Genomic DNA, 17,859 nt, shown 5'->3' on the forward strand with positions numbered 1-17,859 from the left:
TTTAAAGAGTATGGTTTGTCCCCCGCCAGCACATTCCTCACCCATGTGTCATAGCACTGTCCCAGGGATCAAGGGACGTCAACTATAGACCATGCATGGATAAGTAATATGCCAACAGCATACATGGTGGGAAGTATTCTTTTATAAATATCATTCCCAAGTATGACTTTATGACCACATTGTGTCACAAACTCTCTATATAAATGCCAGGAAATTCTCAAAACTAAATTATTTCACGCATGGGTGTGGATATGTGTATTTTTGCATAGCACATCTTTGAAGAGAAAGACTACTGCAAACAAAAGGGAACAGTATCACAAGACTGTGCCTTCAAAAGAATGCAAAAAATATCCTCAAGAGTCAGTATGTCTTTTAAGGATTTGATTTATATTTATAAGCTATTTGCTAGAGTGAGGTTCTGGAACGAGGCAATAGAGCACGTATGCTAAGAAAAATATATCCTTCCATCTTTATAAGACTGATCAATAAGTATACAGATAGATATCTGTACATCTTATACATTGATACACATATATCATTTGTTTTATACCTTTGATACTTTTGAGAAAAGTCTAAAATTTGAAATAACAGATTGCTTCAGTAAATATTAACATAAAAACCTACAGATAAGTTTCAGAGCAGTACCTAAAAATGCACTAAATTGTAATTTCCCCAAGAGTTTTAAAGGTAAATGCTCCCTCCTGTTGACAAACTGTGCAGAGATGAGCTCCAATTCATGTTACCTTTTACTATGCAGTTGAATTCTCGTCCAGTACAGAGGCTTCATGGGCCGACAAGGCTCTACTGGCTGCTTCCTACTCCCTCTGTCTTGGTTCAGCCCTAATCCAAACAAGCCAGCTGGCAATGGAGGAGGAAGAAAACCACACACTTGTGGTGCTGATAAAGTGCTACTTCCAACTTGAGGGGGGAGTGGAGGGCCTGATCCAGGAAGCAGAGGGGGTGGGGGAATGCCTGTTCCAGAAGTTGGCAGGGTAGCTGGAACAGGTGGAATCCCCATACCTGGCAAAGGAGGAGGTGGAGGAACCCCAACTCCAGGCAGAGGAGGGGGAGGAGGTATTCCTTCACCTGGCAGGAGAGGGGGAGGAGGTATTCCCACTCCAGGAAGAGGCGGGGGAGGAGGTATTCCCACTCCAGGAAGAGGGGGAGGAGGAGGTATTCCCACTCCAGGAAGAGGCGGGGGAGGAGGTATTCCCACTCCAGGAAGAGGCGGGGGAGGAGGTATTCCCACTCCGGGAAGAGGCGGGGGAGGAGGTATTCCCACTCCGGGAAGAGGGGGAGGAGGAGGTATTCCCACTCCGGGAAGAGGAGGGGGAGGGGGTATTCCCACTCCGGGAAGAGGAGGGGGAGGGGGTATTCCCACACCGGGAAGAGGAGGGGGAGGGGGTATTCCCACACCGGGAAGAGGTGGGGGAGGGGGTATTCCCACACCGGGAAGAGGAGGGGGAGGAGGTATTCCCATACCTGGCAGAGGAGGGGGAGGAGGTATTCCCTCACCTGGCAGAGGAGGGGGAGGAGGTATTCCCTCACCTGGCAGAGGAGGGGGAGGAGGTATTCCCTCACCTGGCAGAGGAGGGGGAGGAGGTATTCCCTCACCTGGCAGAGGAGGGGGAGGAGGTATTCCCTCACCTGGCAGAGGAGGGGGAGGAGGTATTCCCTCACCTGGCAGAGGAGGGGGAGGAGGTATCTCCACTACAGGAAGAGAAGGGGGAAGAGGTATTCCCTCATCAGGCAAAGGTGGAGGAGGGGGCGGTAACATTTCTGTACCAGGCAGAGGAGGAGGTGGGGGGATGGCTATACTGGGAAGAACAGGTCTCGTTGTGCCAGGGAGAAGGGGAGGTGGGGGAGCTGCCATGCCTACACCAGGCACGGAACTGGAAGACTCTGTGCAAGGCAGAGGTGGTGAGGGTTGGACGTTATGGCTGTTCTCAAAGGAGGAGAAAACAGAGTGTTCACGGCTGGTTTCAAACTCAGTACGAAGAGAAGGATGGGAAGGCTGTGACCCGGACTGTCTTTGACTGTCAGACTTCAGGAGGGATGGAGATGGTGGAGGCAACGTGGGCTGATGTGTGTCGAGTTGTACTGATATTCGCCTTGGAGACACAATCAAAGAAATCTCCGAACAGAATTTTGTCTGAGGTCCAGAAGGTGAGGACGGCACAGGTGAGTCTCCACTTTCAGCCCCAGGTGGGTGGTGAGGACACTCTGGCAGTGTATTCACAGAAGGCAGTATTGGTATCCCACCCTCTTCTGTCGGGGATGTCTGGATTGACTTTGCCTGTAAAATCCTTTGATGACGTACATCCTTTTCTCCTAACCTGAGAGCTTCAAGACAGACATCTTCTAAGGGTGCACCTCCATTCTGAGCCCCGTGACGGCCTCTGGCCATCTCCACGTCCAGGGCAGGATACCCCTTCTCCAGTTCAGCTATTTTGGTCCTCAGATCCTCAATGGTCTGTTCCAGCTGCTGAATTACAGTTGCCTGTCCTTCAGACTTCATGTCAAAAGCTTCCTGAGGGACAACAAAGACAGACATAGTTAAATATAAAATAAGGACTTGGGGCACCTGGGTGGCTCAGTCAGTTAAACGCCCAACTTCAGCTCAGGTCATGATGTCACAGTTCATGAGTTCAAGCCCCATGTCGAGCTCGCTGCTGTCAGTGCAGAGCCTGCTTCAGTTCTTCCGTCCCCCTCTCTCTGCCCCTCCCCCACTTGTACTCTCTTAAAAATAAACGTATATATGTATGTATATATACATATACATATACCTTCTTAAAAATAAACGTATATATATATGTATGTGTATATATACATATATATACATATATACATACATATATATACAAAAATAAATATATATATACATACATATAATAAGGACCAAAAACTATTTAAATAATAAAATAATTTTTAAAAGTTGTAAAATATATTTGTTTGTTGTAATAATTCCAGAAGGATCCCTTCACAGAGAGATACTATTAGTATTTCTATGTATCTTGTCCTTTTCACACTTGGACTTCAAAGTGGTTTACACATATCACCATAAAGTCCAAAGGCCATTGTTTGTCTAATCTTTAAATGGTCATTGAAGACAAGTAGACCAGTGAAAATAGGGGAAAAAATTCTGAGTGAAAAACCAGTTTATTTCCTAGACAGGCTCCTCTCATACCTTCCCAAATAATATTTGCTATTAAGATGTTCCCTAAAGACATTTTAAATCCTCAGTTTTAAAAGTCATCGCTGCCTTTTTAAAGGCAACCCACTGAAAGAATCTCCCATAAAATTCTGTGAAATAGCTTTCACATCCATATGCATATGTGTCATTTCACTGATATCATGTTTACTTTAATTTTAATATTTCACCAAAGGCATTTCAGAAAGTGATACCTGGATTAGTAAAACGTATAGATTATTTTCATTTCTCTAGTGTAACCTTAAAAGTGACCTTAAAGCATCAGTAAATATTTTTGAAGTTATCCTGACAACTTAGTAGTGTTCTCATTTTCCCATTTTTTTATAATGACCATATAAAAAGGTTAGGTGATAAAAGGCACACAAGAAGTAAATTCTGGAAAAGGTTTCTAAATTCAATTCTTAAATGTTATTAGCAAGGCCAGCTTTTTTTCATTGTAGATTTGATTATAATGAAAGCACGATATGACCTCTTCTTCCTAAAGCCATTATTCTCAGGAGCCAGAAACATAACAGGGTTTTTTAACACACAGAAGACAGAGTGAGACAAAATGCCAAAATGGAGGTCACAGTCAGAAATCTAATTGAAACAGATATAAGTAATAAGCCTGATGGAGAATTTAAAAAGGAACAATCATACAGATACTCAGTGGGCTTGAGAAAAGAATGGGAGACTTCAAAGAGCCCCTTACCACAGAGATAAAAGAGTTAAAAAAAAAAGTCAGTAATGAAAAATGCAATAACCAAGATTTGAAACAGACCGGATGTAAAAACACAAGGATGGAAGCAGCGTGGGAATGAATAAGTGATATAGAAGGTAAAATAAATGGAAAATAAAGAGGCTGAACAAAAGAAAGATAGATTTATGGAATACAAGAATAGACTTAGGGAACTCAGTGATTCCATCAAATGTAATAACATTTGTATTATAAGAGTCCCAAAAGAAGAGAGAAAAGGGAGGGGGGCAGAAAATTAATTTGAAGAAATCATACCTGGAAACTTCCCTAACCTGGGGAAGGAACATAATGAAAGCGATATAAAAGTAAAGGATGTGAAGGAGAAGGAAGAGAAATAAGAGGAAGAAAAGGAAGAGAAACTGATCCTAAATCATAAGAGCCTAGCACAATAGCAAGTATTACACTTCTTTCTACATAGATTTATGCTCTCACATTTACAAGCCAACTAGTCCAACACAACACTCAAAGACAATGATCATAGAAGATCATAGTACCCGTGGCTGTATGGATTCCTGAGATTTTTATCTTTTCTAATTATTTATACGGGCAGCAGAAAAAGACTTCTTAAATGGAATCAAGACAATTTGGCAGTTCCTTGGATTGACTCTCCCAAGCTCCAGCGCCTTCTCCTTCTACGTGCAGAAGTGGGAAGAAAAACTCCTTTGCAGTTAGGTTCATCCAATTAGATGCAGATACACAGAGATTTAGAAAGCGGAATGATAGGAGCCATACTCCAAGTGTCCTTAACTGTTCTGTTAGTGATCAAGATCTGCTAACTGGAAGCTGCTCTGAAAGAATGTTCCACTGTCTACTTTCCAGTTTCCAATGGTGGCTTCAAAGGTTTTAGCTTCCCTGGTATACCAGTTATATATGACTCCTTTGAAAAATTTCAGCCTAGAAGATCTTTCAAACTTTCTAATCGTTCCATGAAAAACTTAACTGTGTATAGGAAGCCCTTCTGTTTAATATATCTCGTATGGTTTCTGGTTCCTCAGTAAAGCCTGACTGATATAACCATGTACCGATACTTCAGGATAAAATACAGAGGGGGAAAAAAAGGTTCTTCCAGTAAGCAGCCTGAGGTGATCTCCAAATATGGTTCACTATTCACTTGTCCCAGAATTCCCAACAACATCATGCAAATCAAAAGGTTCAAATCTACATGTTCACTTTAAGAACACTAGTGAAACCATACAGACCATCAAGGGTATGCATATGGAAAAATCCACTAAATATGTGAAAGACATCACTTTACAAAACCAGTGGGTGCTATTCCATAGTTACAATGGTGTAGTTGGTAGGTATGCCCAGGCCAAATAGTAGGTCTGGACTTAGGGTCAGTGGCCCAAAAAGAGTGCTGAATTTTTGCTGCACATGATTAAAAATGCAGACAGTAATGCTGAACTTAAGGGTTTAGATGTAGATTATTGGGTCATTGAGCAATCCATATAATCAAAAGCCCCCAAACACAGACTACTAGATTTACGTAACTCACAGTCAGATTAACCAATACATGAGCTCCTAATGCCACATTAAAATGATCCTTACTGGAAAAGAACAAATGGTTCTAAACCAGAAGAGGAGATTGCACAGGGAAGAAAGAAAGAAATCCCAGAAGAAAATGATGAAATAAAAATTTATAGACTAGGAATAAATTCAGCATAAAATAAATGCAAATAAAAAGGTTTTTTTAATTGTGGGAAAAAAGATTCTCTTCCTAAAAAAATGAAGTAAAAAATAAAGCAACAATATTCTTATTTCTAAAATGATTTTTTAAATGTTTATTTATTTACTTTGAGAGAGAGAGAGAGAGAGTGTGTGTGAGTGAGCAGGGGAGGGGCAGAGAGAGAAGGAGAAAGAATCCCAAATAGGCACCATGCTGTTGATGCAGAGCCTGACGTGGGGCTTGAAGTCATGAACCATGAGATCATGACTTAAGCCAAAATCAAGGGTCCGACACTTAACCTACTGAGCCACCCAGGCACTCCTCTAAAACTATTTTTTAGCCTAACTGTAAGCATGAACAAATTATTAGAATTAATATTACTCAACTGTTAATTTTCTACTATACAAACTTTCTGACTAAAGTATATGATGCCATGATAGATGACATCTTTTATGAAAAGATTTTCATTTTTTACAGTGTGTGAGAAATTCATCATTTTCCCCAATGGCCTCTGACAATACTCTATAATGCAAAATAATCTTTTTAAACATATATGTCAGTTGTCATCCTTACCAAATTAACTAACTCTGTCAGGTGCTCATTAATCAATCACTTTTCATATGATTCAGGTTCTCTATCTCCTTTCCTGAAGTCAGGGAGCACAAGATTCTACAAGAGCAACAATTTCACCTTATACCGTATTTGCATCATGTGGCTTAAAATATCTACAAATCATTGGTAAAATGATATTGCCCAAACTAAAGCATGGTAGATAATTATAGATAGTCTGTGTTAAATGGGGATAGATTTGGGGTTGGGCTTAATTCTACAAGTGGTCAATTTGTTAGAGTACATTGTTCTGTTGTGTAATCTACTTATTCTTTAAACAAAATGGTAGTTGAGGGCATCTGGATAATAAAAAGATGAGAAAATGAGGAACTGACACACTCCATAAGGTTCACAGGTTTTCAAATGTGAGACACAGTATGAATTAGAATGGGGAAACAGCAGAGGAAATAGACAAGAAAATAAAACTCCAAACTGACTTTACAGTAAATATGGCAATGCTAGGCTTATGGTACCAAGAAGGTGGTGAAGTCAAAGAAGTCATGAAGATGAGAGCAAACAGACTGCAAAAACAAAAGGCTGACGTTTGTGTAGAGAACTATTCTGTAGAGATAATTATTACAGATGGAGAACAGGAAAAAAAAAAAAGCTGTAGGGAGAGACTGTCTGCTTCTTACATTATTCCCAATGTAGAGAGAACAAAAAACCAAGTTGCTAAAATCCTGATTCCCCTCTATGACCCTATTTTAACCTGCAAAATCCCAGCCCAAATCAATGTTACAATCCTCGTATTCCATTCCAGGAAACAGCAATTAAGCTCATCTCAAACCTCAACTGATTAACCTGTAAAATAAGGCCACCATCTATACTTACAGAGTAGCCAAATGTATGTAAGGTTTTTGGTTCTGAATTCAGCTCAGATTCTTCAAAGAATCTTATCTGGCCTTCCTTATCCAGCACTATCAGTCAAGGGCTGGTGGGCTCTCAGAGAGTACCAATTCTCTATAGAGCTATTTAGAGAAGGCTGTGTTGCCTGTCAGCAGTAAGAGTTAGTTTCTATTTGGGTCATATTTTGTATTTTTTAAAAAGATTTATAAAGAAATTTACATGGTAAGTAATAGTTATCATCAAGAAAAAAATGCTGTGTATTCTCTGGCTATTTAAGCAAAAGTCCTTTCAGAGCCCACCCACAAAGCTCAGATTTACTCTCTAAGAGCCTTCCAGGCACTCTGTGGTCCATGGAACGTCCTCAAGTTGAAAGCTTGTTCCCTCGTGTCTTGTGCCTGGTACTTAATCTTCCGTCTCTTCAGGGTACAGCTAGATAGAGGTCTATCAGATCCTCAAAGGATTTGACAATGGTAAAATGTACTTTCTATTATCTTTAGACTTCTACACTTTTCAAAAAAAAAAAAACAGCATTCCCAGTAATTGTGTGACCCTTTACCCAATGTTAATTGTTCTCATTATTAAAAATTAAAATAAACAATTTTTTAAAGGAGAATAGAAAAAAGTGATCTTTATAATTTTTCAAAGAATCCAAATAATGGGTACATCCTTATAAATGGAAGAAAGATAACAAATCTGTTTTAGTTATTCAACACAGTATGTAATATACCTTATATATTACCAATGTTGAGATAGTTTGTATTTTAAAATATGACTTCAAAAAAAAATATTACTTCAATCCCTTAAATCATTATAAGTGGTAAAGTCTGCCATGCACTTTGGCTGAACAATTTTATACAATACATTAGCCAAAATTCTTCCATTCCTGTACAATCTTATACGTGGGTGGTGATGGTTAGTTCTTATAAATTGTTTGAACACTTGCATATCACAAAATACAAGCTTCCATTAAAAAATAAAATGTTCACCAAATTTTTTTTCTGATTACAAGATTATGATTCCCAGAAAAAGAAACATTAATGTAACATTAAGGCTAAAACTGTCAAAAAGGAAGCCAAGATACACTCAAGTAAAGCTTTTGCTGAAAAGTTAATTCACTTCGTCTTTGAAACTTTATGATGCTTATAATGTAAGCAAGATACTTTGAGAGCCTAGAATATAAAAATAGATATTGGAAAGTTAACACTGTGATCATTTATTTTGTAAATGTTGATACGAGATATGTAATTTATTTTCTATCATTCAGATTTTCAAGTTCTGCTAAGTTCTAAGGCTATGTTACTGGCAAGTTACGATACCTGTAGACATCTATAAAATATAAATCCTACTCTTCACAAAAGCATATAAATTCTCTTTCATGATCTAAATTCTAAACAACATTCTAAGGTTTTTGAACAATAGCATTCCAGTTTTACAATAAGCCAATACATGCTATACACGATTCTATAGGAAAAGAAATCCAGATTTTAAAGAGATAAGATAATGCACAAAAATAAATTACCATCAATTTCAAGTTTGAAAAGGAATTTAAAGAAAGGAGGGAATATCAGAACATATGATAAGTAGAAAATAACTTACCTAGGTCTTCTTAAAGCAGAACATATCATGGAAAAGAAGAGCTTCACACACAGAAAGCTAAAATGGCACCTCTGGAATCCTTACAATGAAACAGATGAACTATTGAAATTATAATATTGTTGAACTGGAATGGATATGACAAATCTCTTCCAATCCCTTTATTGCTTAGATGAGAAATGTGAGTTAGAGGGGAGAGGGATTTGTCAAAACTCATAATTGGCTGTATTCCTTTTAACATCTCTTCATTGCAGTAGTTAACAATTTGATCGATGAGGTTAAAGTCAACATCATTAGTGATAACCAAAGTAGAAGTAATAAATGTGTTGATAAAGGGGGTCAGGAAAAATGAGGAAAAAAAAATAGCAAAGAGAACCTGCTTTTTTTGGTTCCCCCACAACTTCTGAATTTTCTCTCCAGTTATTTGAGCTGCAGTTGTGGCAACATTCTGGACCATAATCTAATATAGTTCTAAATAGTGCAAGGAAGAAAAACACTTTTGTTATAGTTTCATTTTCATTAATGGTCTGTGGATATAAAGCACAACTCAGTTTTCCACCTCCTCACCACCGTCTTCTTTAACCCAACTAATCTCTAACATTAAAGACTTCCTAAAAAAAAAAACAAAGCTTGGAGGAAATTGAATGGGATGGATTAAGAAGATTAGCCAGAGTGGTAGAACTGCCTTTCAGCCCTGTTGCTCTCCTAAAATTGCTCTCCCAGTAACCCCTCCTGTTCTTACACCCTATGAGCCTATAATTTTATACTCTCTCCCTTCCATTTTGTTTTCTCTGTTCCCTCCTTTGGATTTTTTTGGGGGGGAGTAGGGTACCAGACCTACAGTAACTCCCAAGACTTTGTTCTTAACCCACTATCCTCTCTGTATATGTGAGGAGAGCACATAGAGTTTTCTATCTTTAGTCTTCATCTCTATACTGATTATTGCAAAGTTTTTCTCTCCCAACAATACTTCACTTCCGTATCGTGATTGGTTAGCTATCATTGCTTTTTGATCACCTGACATTTTCCTTAAATTTAAGGAATTTATTTTCCAAAGAAACATCTAGGCACAGTAGTATCTCTCAATCATTTTTCTAAGTCATTGGCTCATAATGTGTACCAGAATCACATGGAAGACCTATTAAAACACAAATTGCTAGTACCCACCCCCAGAGTCTCCAATTCAGTAGGTCTGGGGCAGGGCCTGGGAATTTGCATTTCTAATCAGTTCCCAGGTAATGCTAATGCTGCTGGTCCAGGGACCACACTTTGAGAACTATAGTCAATTTTTACCCTAGCTATGGTTACCAAATCCATTATTTCAACTTTGGCTGCTACTTTTCCTTTTATCAGATAAGTACCTTAGTTCAGATTCTCCTGACCTGACAATGCGGATACATTGAGAGTTTAATAACTGGTCCTCCTTCTTGGCTCCGAGAGGCATGTCACAGCCTTCTTGTGCTTGGGAACACTAGACAGAGGTGCAGCACTATGCCCAGGGAGGGGGGTGCTTTTTAAACAGTGATATCAACAAAAAGCATAATGAGGCAAAAAAAAAATATATGGCACTAAATAGATTGCAAAAAGGATACTTGTTTGCAGCACAAGCTGAAACAAGAAGGCAGAGTGTCTGTCACCTTATTCCACCCGAGCGGGGCAAGTGCATGTAGGGTAACTCAAATTGTTCACCACTTTATGCATGTCTACAAATGAACGTGAAAGCCCTGTGAGTATTGATTTTAGGGCCACAGATATTGCAGATACGTATTCCTCAAATATAGAAGCCATGAATAATGAGAGTCAACTCAATTATGAAAGCAACTTTCCAAACCAGATATAACAACAATAATGACAAAAAATAACAGCTAATATTTTGAGTGCCAGGAGCACATAAACTAATGCATTGAAGTTAATGCACTTAAATTAATGCATCTAAATGTCACAAAACCCCTAGGAGATAGAAGTTTAAAGATGAGGGGACTAAGGCACAGAGACTAAGGCACAGCAAAATACTTTGCTTAGGTTTGCAAGTTAAAAGAATAACTGGTATTTGTGCCCAGGGAAACGGATCCAAAGCCCACGTCTTCAACCACTATGTACGAACAGAGGCAAATTTTCTACCATTTGCCAATAAGCACCCTCCGCTCTAGTCAGTGTGGTCTCCTACTATTTAGCTGTTCATCAAATATTTTCTGAGCTCTTAAAAAATGTCAGGTGCTATGTTTGATAGAGGAAAGACAAAGAATAAGGACAGTCTTAGCTTTACGGAGCTCAACTGTCTATGAGACACGCATAAGTCAACCATTATGGAAAAAGAAGACAGGTATGTGGGTCCCAGAGTAGGGATGCCAAAATGACTCTCTAGATTGAAGTCTCGGAAAGTGTCTAAGTGGAAATAAAGTTTAACATGAGTTTAGATGAACACATAAATAGAAATTAAGCAGATTTTAAAGGCGGGGGAGGTTAGGAATATAAAAGAAACATAAAAAGACAGATAGGAAGGATCCTAAACTAGACTATTTTTCAGAAAACGAGGGTATTTTTTAAGGCTGGAACAAACAAAATGTAGAAAATAGTGGGTGGTAAATCCAAAGACGGAGAATGGTAAGGAAAAGCCTGTCATGCAGTCTCGAGGGTCTGATTTTTTTTCTCAAATCTTAGGAGCAGTCACTGAATGAGTGTCAGCAGATATCAGATATAAGTAAATGTGGATTTGAGAAAGATAACTCAAGGCGTCGTGGAGGAAAGATTGGAAAGGATTAAGAGTGGAAGCACAGAACCCTGTCGGGGACTATCAGAACAATCCAGATAAGACTAGGCCCCTGGCAAAAGAGGCCCAGGAGGTGGAAAAGCAAAGCTGGTTGCTTGAGGAATACACTGAGTCACCTCTTACATCACCTGGTCACCTGGTGCCTGTCATATCCTGCCCCACAAACCCCATCCCCTGACAAAATGCCACATTCACTTTCACTTTTGTGCCTTTATTCTCTTTTCTCATCTGAAATTCTTATTCCCCTTCCCTCCATCTGTTCAAAAACTATCACTTTCAGGACTTGATCTAAGTTTCACCCTTCCTAAGAAGCTGTCCTTAATTATAATTTCTCAAAAATATTCTTTTTTATTTTTTTAGTTCTGTAATACAATATATACCAAACACCTTGGCAGAATCATATTACATCTTGCAAATCATTTCATGTATATGGAAGAGCCTGGGACCTTGTAACTGTTTACATTTCCTTCAATATCTACCACAAATACCTTGCACACAGTACTTCAACAGATGTCCAATAAAGGATAAGCAACCTTTATAAGCTAAGAACTTTATGGGCTCAGCTATTCTTTCAGATGAGCTGCTTGACCTATTTGCCATTCTCCATAGGATATCAACCATGTTGTCCAACAAACGAGCTTTATACCATCTAACACTCAACAAAGCAAAGATACAACCTCATTTCACCTCTGAGCCCTACTGCCCTAGAGAAAAGTGAAAACAAAGTGTGATATCTAATTCATTCCTCACATTCTCATCTTAAATTTTAACCATTTTCCAGATGCTAACTGCTTTTCATTCTTAAAATTAATAGAACAGTTTCTGTTTTTATTTCTAAAGTCAAAATGTCTAAATTTTTCTCTGAGCTAGTTGGGAGTTTCCACAAAATGAAAATATATTTTCCAGAAAAATCCTTTCTTCCCCTTAACATCTTGCCCAAATGTTACCCATTTTCAATGTCAGTGCCTCCACCCCCAGGCTGTCCTGCATCTCTTCCAGTCAGTCCCAACCACCTTCCACCTTGCCCCTCCCCTGGACCACTGGGTCAAAGTGTCAAGCACCCAAGAATTATCATCACAGATGACTAGATGACCCATGTTTTCTCCCCTCAACCATCTCTCTCTCTCTTAACCATCTCCCTCTACCTCTTTCTCCCTCTCCTTTAACCCCTATTTTTCTTACTCTGCTTTATGTTTTAGTTATTTACTTGTCTTTTAAATCATGATTTTGTGGGTTGATAATAACCATAGAAATTCATATTACTTTTTGCCTTGGAGTTTAGAAGGAACTTACATTAAACAATTTTTCCAGCCCTTTGATATGTGTAATACATTCCAACAAAATTCAAGTGGCTTCTTGTTTTTATGTCTCCATCATTATCCTTTCAGAATCACATTCACCCACACCTTTCTTTTGATCTGACCAATGCTTCTTTTACTCTCTAAATGTTTCTAGCCAAGACACATGTGAGTAATCCCTCAAGAACCATCAACTAGGCTACCTCACATTACTCACATCTTTTTCCTTGATTTGTTCCCAAATAAAGATGTTTCTGAAATAATAAATTGTACTGAGTCGTTATTGTGGAAGAGCACTATAACAGATACTTTAAGGAGAACCAATGGAAAACAATATTTAATTCCTCAAATAAGTTTGCAATCAAATTAGGCATTGAGGGGACCAAGGAACACTGATCAGAGCAGGAACCTAAGAAAAGAGTTTTAAGCCAATTTCAAAGGAATTGAAAATGGACTGAAATAGGATTTTGCTGATTTTCTCAAGTCAGAGCATTTTTCTGACTTTTGACAATTTGTTTGCATATAAACCATACAACATAAAGGGTAAGAGAGTGCTGATACTATTTAATTTCTTTTTATTTTCCAGGACTTGGTAAGAGACATGGCTATTCACTATTAATAAAACTTTTAATGAGTAGAGAGACTTAACTTTGAGTTGCCTGATATTATCAATTATTACCCAAAGCTAGAATTTTTAAAGATCAAATTGTATTCTATTTACCTTTAAACTAGCCCATTTGCATTAGAAAGATGTGATGAGTTTCAGGAAGATGTTTCAAAACACAATTTTATATGTCCAGTTGACCCTTTAACAGCACCAGAGTTAGAGGCACCAAACCCCCACACAGTAAAAATCCGTGTATTACTTTGACTCCCCCAAAACCTGTTGACTGGAAGCCTTAGTGATAACATAAACCGTCAATTAACACATATTTTGTATGTTATATGCTTTGCATCCTAAATTATTACAATAAAGTAAGCTAGAAAAAAACTATTACTAGGAAAATCATAAAGGAAAGATAATACATTTACAGTACTATATTTATGGGAACCAAAGCCACATATAAATGAGCCTGCACAATTCAAACCCATGTAGTTCAAGGGTTGACTGTAATTTCAGAAGGAAAAAATAAGTCAAAAATTGGGTGGTAACCAGTTTTGTTATCATAAATTAATCTTTCATACAGGAACATTTTTTAGAGATTATAATTATCTGTTTTAGAATATAAAAGAGTTTATAGTTTAAATAGCATTTCAAATACTAAAGAATATAAAACAGAATTGAAAGACAGTCTTATTTCAGTTTTATGAAATAATTCTTTAGACAGATTTTCAGAGCATATCACTTAAAAATAAATATCAATAAATGAGGTCCTAAAGAATGTAGTTTTATTTGAAAACTTTCTCTAATTCCATAGGGCCATCAATAAAAGCACTCAGGGAGAAAGCTATAGTTTTTTGTTTTTTGTTTTTTACATGAGTACCAGCTGTATTTGCTTTAAGCATCAAACTCTTGGGCAACACCACAGCCTTCACCTCCTTTTAGCTGAGAAAAGGCTTTATGAGTTATGTTGGGGGGGGGGGGGTTTCCCAGGGATATGGAGCTCTCAGAATTATTAACTATAGGAAGAGAGTAAAAGTCAAAATTCATTCAATAAATTCCAGTGTACTCACACTGAGAGAACAGGTGCCTGAACTCACATCTGAAGAAAAATTTACAGGGTGCTTTCCAAACCTGCTCCACGCCTCTGACTAAGCAGTCCTAGTGATCTCGCGTTACAACCACAGAATAATTCAGGCAGCCTGGGATGGACCAGAAAGCCTATTCAGATCATCATTCATACAGAGCAAATGGACTTAAAACCTCTCATTTCCTTCAGCAGTGGGTAACATACAGAGATACAGAACTGCCATCTAGTGACTAAGTAGAAAAAAGCAAAGTGCTTTACATGAAAATAAAATTGTAAGGGTTTTTTTGTTGTTGTTGCTCTTTTGTGTTTTTTGTTTGTTTTTTGTTTTGTTGTTGTTGTTGTTGTTTTAAGAGTTGTGAAACGCTGGGGCGCCTGGGTGGCTCAGTCAGTTGAGCATCTGACTCTGGATATATAGACTCAGGTCATGATGTCATGGTTTGTGAGATTGAGGCCAGCATCATGTTCTGTGATGACAGTGCAGGGCCTGCTTGGGATTCTCTCTCTCCCTCTCTCTGCCTCTCCTCTGCTCACGCTCTTTCTCTCAAAATAAATAAACATTCTTAAAAAATTAAAAAATAAGAGTAGTGAGGGGCGCCTGGGTGGCGCAGTAGGTTAAGCGTCCGACTTCAGCTAGGTCACGATCTCGCGGTCCGTGAGTTCGAGCCCCGCGTCGGGCTCTGGGCTGATGGCCCAGAGCCTGGAGCCTGTTTCCGATTCTGTGTCTCCCTCCCTCTCTGCCCCTCCCCCATTCATGCTCTGTCTCTCTCTGTCCGAAAAATAAATAAAAAACGTTGAAAAAAAAATTTTTTTAAAATAAGAGTAGTGAAATTCTACAGTTAGCAAAAAAAAAAAAAAAAAAAAAAGTGGCACAATTTAGCACACCAAAGTTATACCAAAACTTAAAAATGTATGGGGAAACTAAGGAGCCTCCATATGTGCCTTTGAAACATATCTTGATATTTGACTCTTATAAATGATATATTGTAAATATAATAGAATAACTTAAAATAAACTTATCTAACAATGTCATGATTTTGGCACAAATGGTATTAAATAGCCATAGGGCAATTGCTCATGTAAAAGTATAATTTTTATCATAGTGCAGCAAATATGAGGTATAAAATCAAACGGACCTATATATTCAAATCCTGGCTCTTAAACCTTTATCAATTTGTGACTCTAAGTAAATTAACTCCTATAAACATCTTTTTTCTCTATCAGTTAAATGAATTAAAATAGTTACTTTAAAGGACTATTTTAAGAATTGCATAAGATCATGCAGTAAAAGTGTATATGCATAGTAGATTGGTAATTAATTCTAGTTTTTTTTTATCATTTTGATGACCATTTACTTTAAGCACTTATGAAATACACACATATTATCTAAGAAGAGAACCAGTCCATAAGTAAACTTATGACAAAGAAAGTAAACAATCATTTTTGAGGAATTAACCTCAGTTTCTCCCAAATACTGCTTCCTCTCAATTAATTTATTGTATTTTCTGGCTTATAGAGAGTTCACTGGCAATAAGGAAAGCAGATATGAAATTTAAGTTAATCTATTTCACCCCTGAATTTCCAAAGCTGTAACATCAGGCATTTGTAAAACACCCAGTGCATTGGGTTTCCTGCTTCGTACAATATATTTTACCATGGTTCACAGCGCAAGTAGAAAAATCACTATAATTTTACATACATGAATTGATACTTGAATCTTAATACACACAGCAATGTCGCATGTTTATCATTTTTATAGTATAAATTATGTTTTGTTGAGGCTTTCTTTGGCATTATCATATGTAATAAAAATTCAACAGTATATGCCCTGGAAATAATAATTTAGAAACATCTAATATATTATCAGATTACAACTTAGTCATGCCTCAAAAAAATAAAAAATAAAAAATAAAAGAAGCTGTAGAAAATGAGAGGATATTTTCAGGGCACTATTTTTCTTAATTATTTTTGAATTTATTTCTCTGCCTCTTTTTATCTTTCTTCATCTCAATCACTGTTGGCTAATCATTACACAATTTATTCAATAACCATCAGCTCGGAACACCATCCCTCTCCAAAAGCCCTGGCCTTGTGTAGGTCTCTGCTCTGACAAAAAGCTGAAAAAACATGTTTTGTGACACTATCCTGAAGAGTATCATTAGTCTTGGAGCACCTGGGTGGCTCAGTCAGTTAAGCATCTGACTTCAGCTCAGGTCTTGATCTCATGGTCTGTGAGTTTGAGCCCCATGTCAGGCTCTGTCTGGGCTGACTGCTCAGAGCCTGGAGCCTGCTTCAGATTCTGTGTCTCCCTCTCTCTCTGCCCCTCCCCAGCTCATACTCTGTCTCTCTCTTTCAAAAATAAATGACATTACAAACTTAAAAAGAAAAAAAGAGTATCTTTAGTCTTACAACAATGGCCAATGTAGCTACATTTTTTAATTATTACTATTTGTTTAGTTGAAGTATAGTTGACATATTAGTTTCAGATAGGTAAGATAGGTGAAGGGGATTAAGAGGTAAAAATAAAATAAATAATAATAAGTAAGTCACAGGAATGAAAAGTACACTGTACGTCTCAATAATATTGTAGTAACTTCATAGCTGTATTTTTTAAAGCATGAGTAAATTGTAGTTCTTGAACATTGTTATATTCTCATTGCTCCTCCAGAGGGAGCACAACCTTCATGTATGATTCAGGATGCTGCTTTTCAAAAGGGATGTCAATTTTAACTTGGAAAAGCTCTCAAAAATCATCAAATTCTTTAATTTGACAGAGAAAAACACCATGTCCCAGAAATCCTAGTATGCTGTTACACACTAACCAGAAACAGAACTGGGCCTTGAACCTGGATGAGAATCTTCTCACCTTCCACGAGGCTGTGCTGGAGGATAGAGTCTTCTTACTGATAATATCTAGTACTCAGTTATTTTCAAAAGACTAGTTGGAAGAAAGTATAAATACATTTTTAAAAACTGGTTTTGTATCCAAAAGAGCAATTGCTATCTCCAATTACTATTCTATATGTTTCCTTTCTTGCAGTCTTTTTTTCTTTAATAGTGTTTTGATTTCAAAAAACAAAAACAAAAACAAAATTTGGCTTCTTTAGTAAAAGAAAAACGGTTTCTGTGGGAATTAAACGGGCACTAATTAGTGTTTCATCCACCAAAGTAACTTAAAAATATGATTTGATTTTAGAAAACCTCTGGCGAGTTCTCCAAACTCGCATCCATGTAACTATTAGTTCAGCCAGGCACATCTCCATGTGACATCTGGAATGGAAACTGTCCTGCTGGACCCAGCTTCTGTCAGGCCCAACTCTTTGGCTAGATACAGAATGATGCAGCTTCTAAAAAGCTTGTACTCCGTTCCACTTCAAGGTAGATTTTTTTTTTCAAAGCCTAAATGGAAGACAACATCCCCTCGACACATGATTATATTTCC

At 37.8% G+C, this 17,859-nt stretch overlaps 1 protein-coding gene across 4 annotated transcripts in view; it reads right to left on the reverse strand.

The window, feature by feature from the left end:
- The window catches only part of FMN2 (formin 2), a 391,725-nt gene that overhangs the window by 253,850 nt on the left and 120,016 nt on the right, over positions 1–17,859 (reverse strand). For 2 of the 4 annotated variants that reach the window (XM_043568707.1, XM_043568708.1), the window contains 2 exons: positions 1,613–2,530; positions 744–1,282 (listed from right to left, as the gene is read on the reverse strand). In XM_043568707.1, the coding sequence (XP_043424642.1) occupies positions 744–1,282; positions 1,613–2,530 (1,457 nt within the window). Of the gene's footprint in view, positions 1–743; positions 2,531–17,859 lie in introns of all 4 variants that reach the window. The other 2 variants (XM_043568709.1, XM_043568706.1) reach the window with 2 other exon arrangements.

Source organism: Prionailurus bengalensis, chromosome E4 (assembly GCF_016509475.1).
Source record: "Prionailurus bengalensis isolate Pbe53 chromosome E4, Fcat_Pben_1.1_paternal_pri, whole genome shotgun sequence".
Lineage (NCBI taxonomy): Eukaryota > Metazoa > Chordata > Mammalia > Carnivora > Felidae > Prionailurus > Prionailurus bengalensis.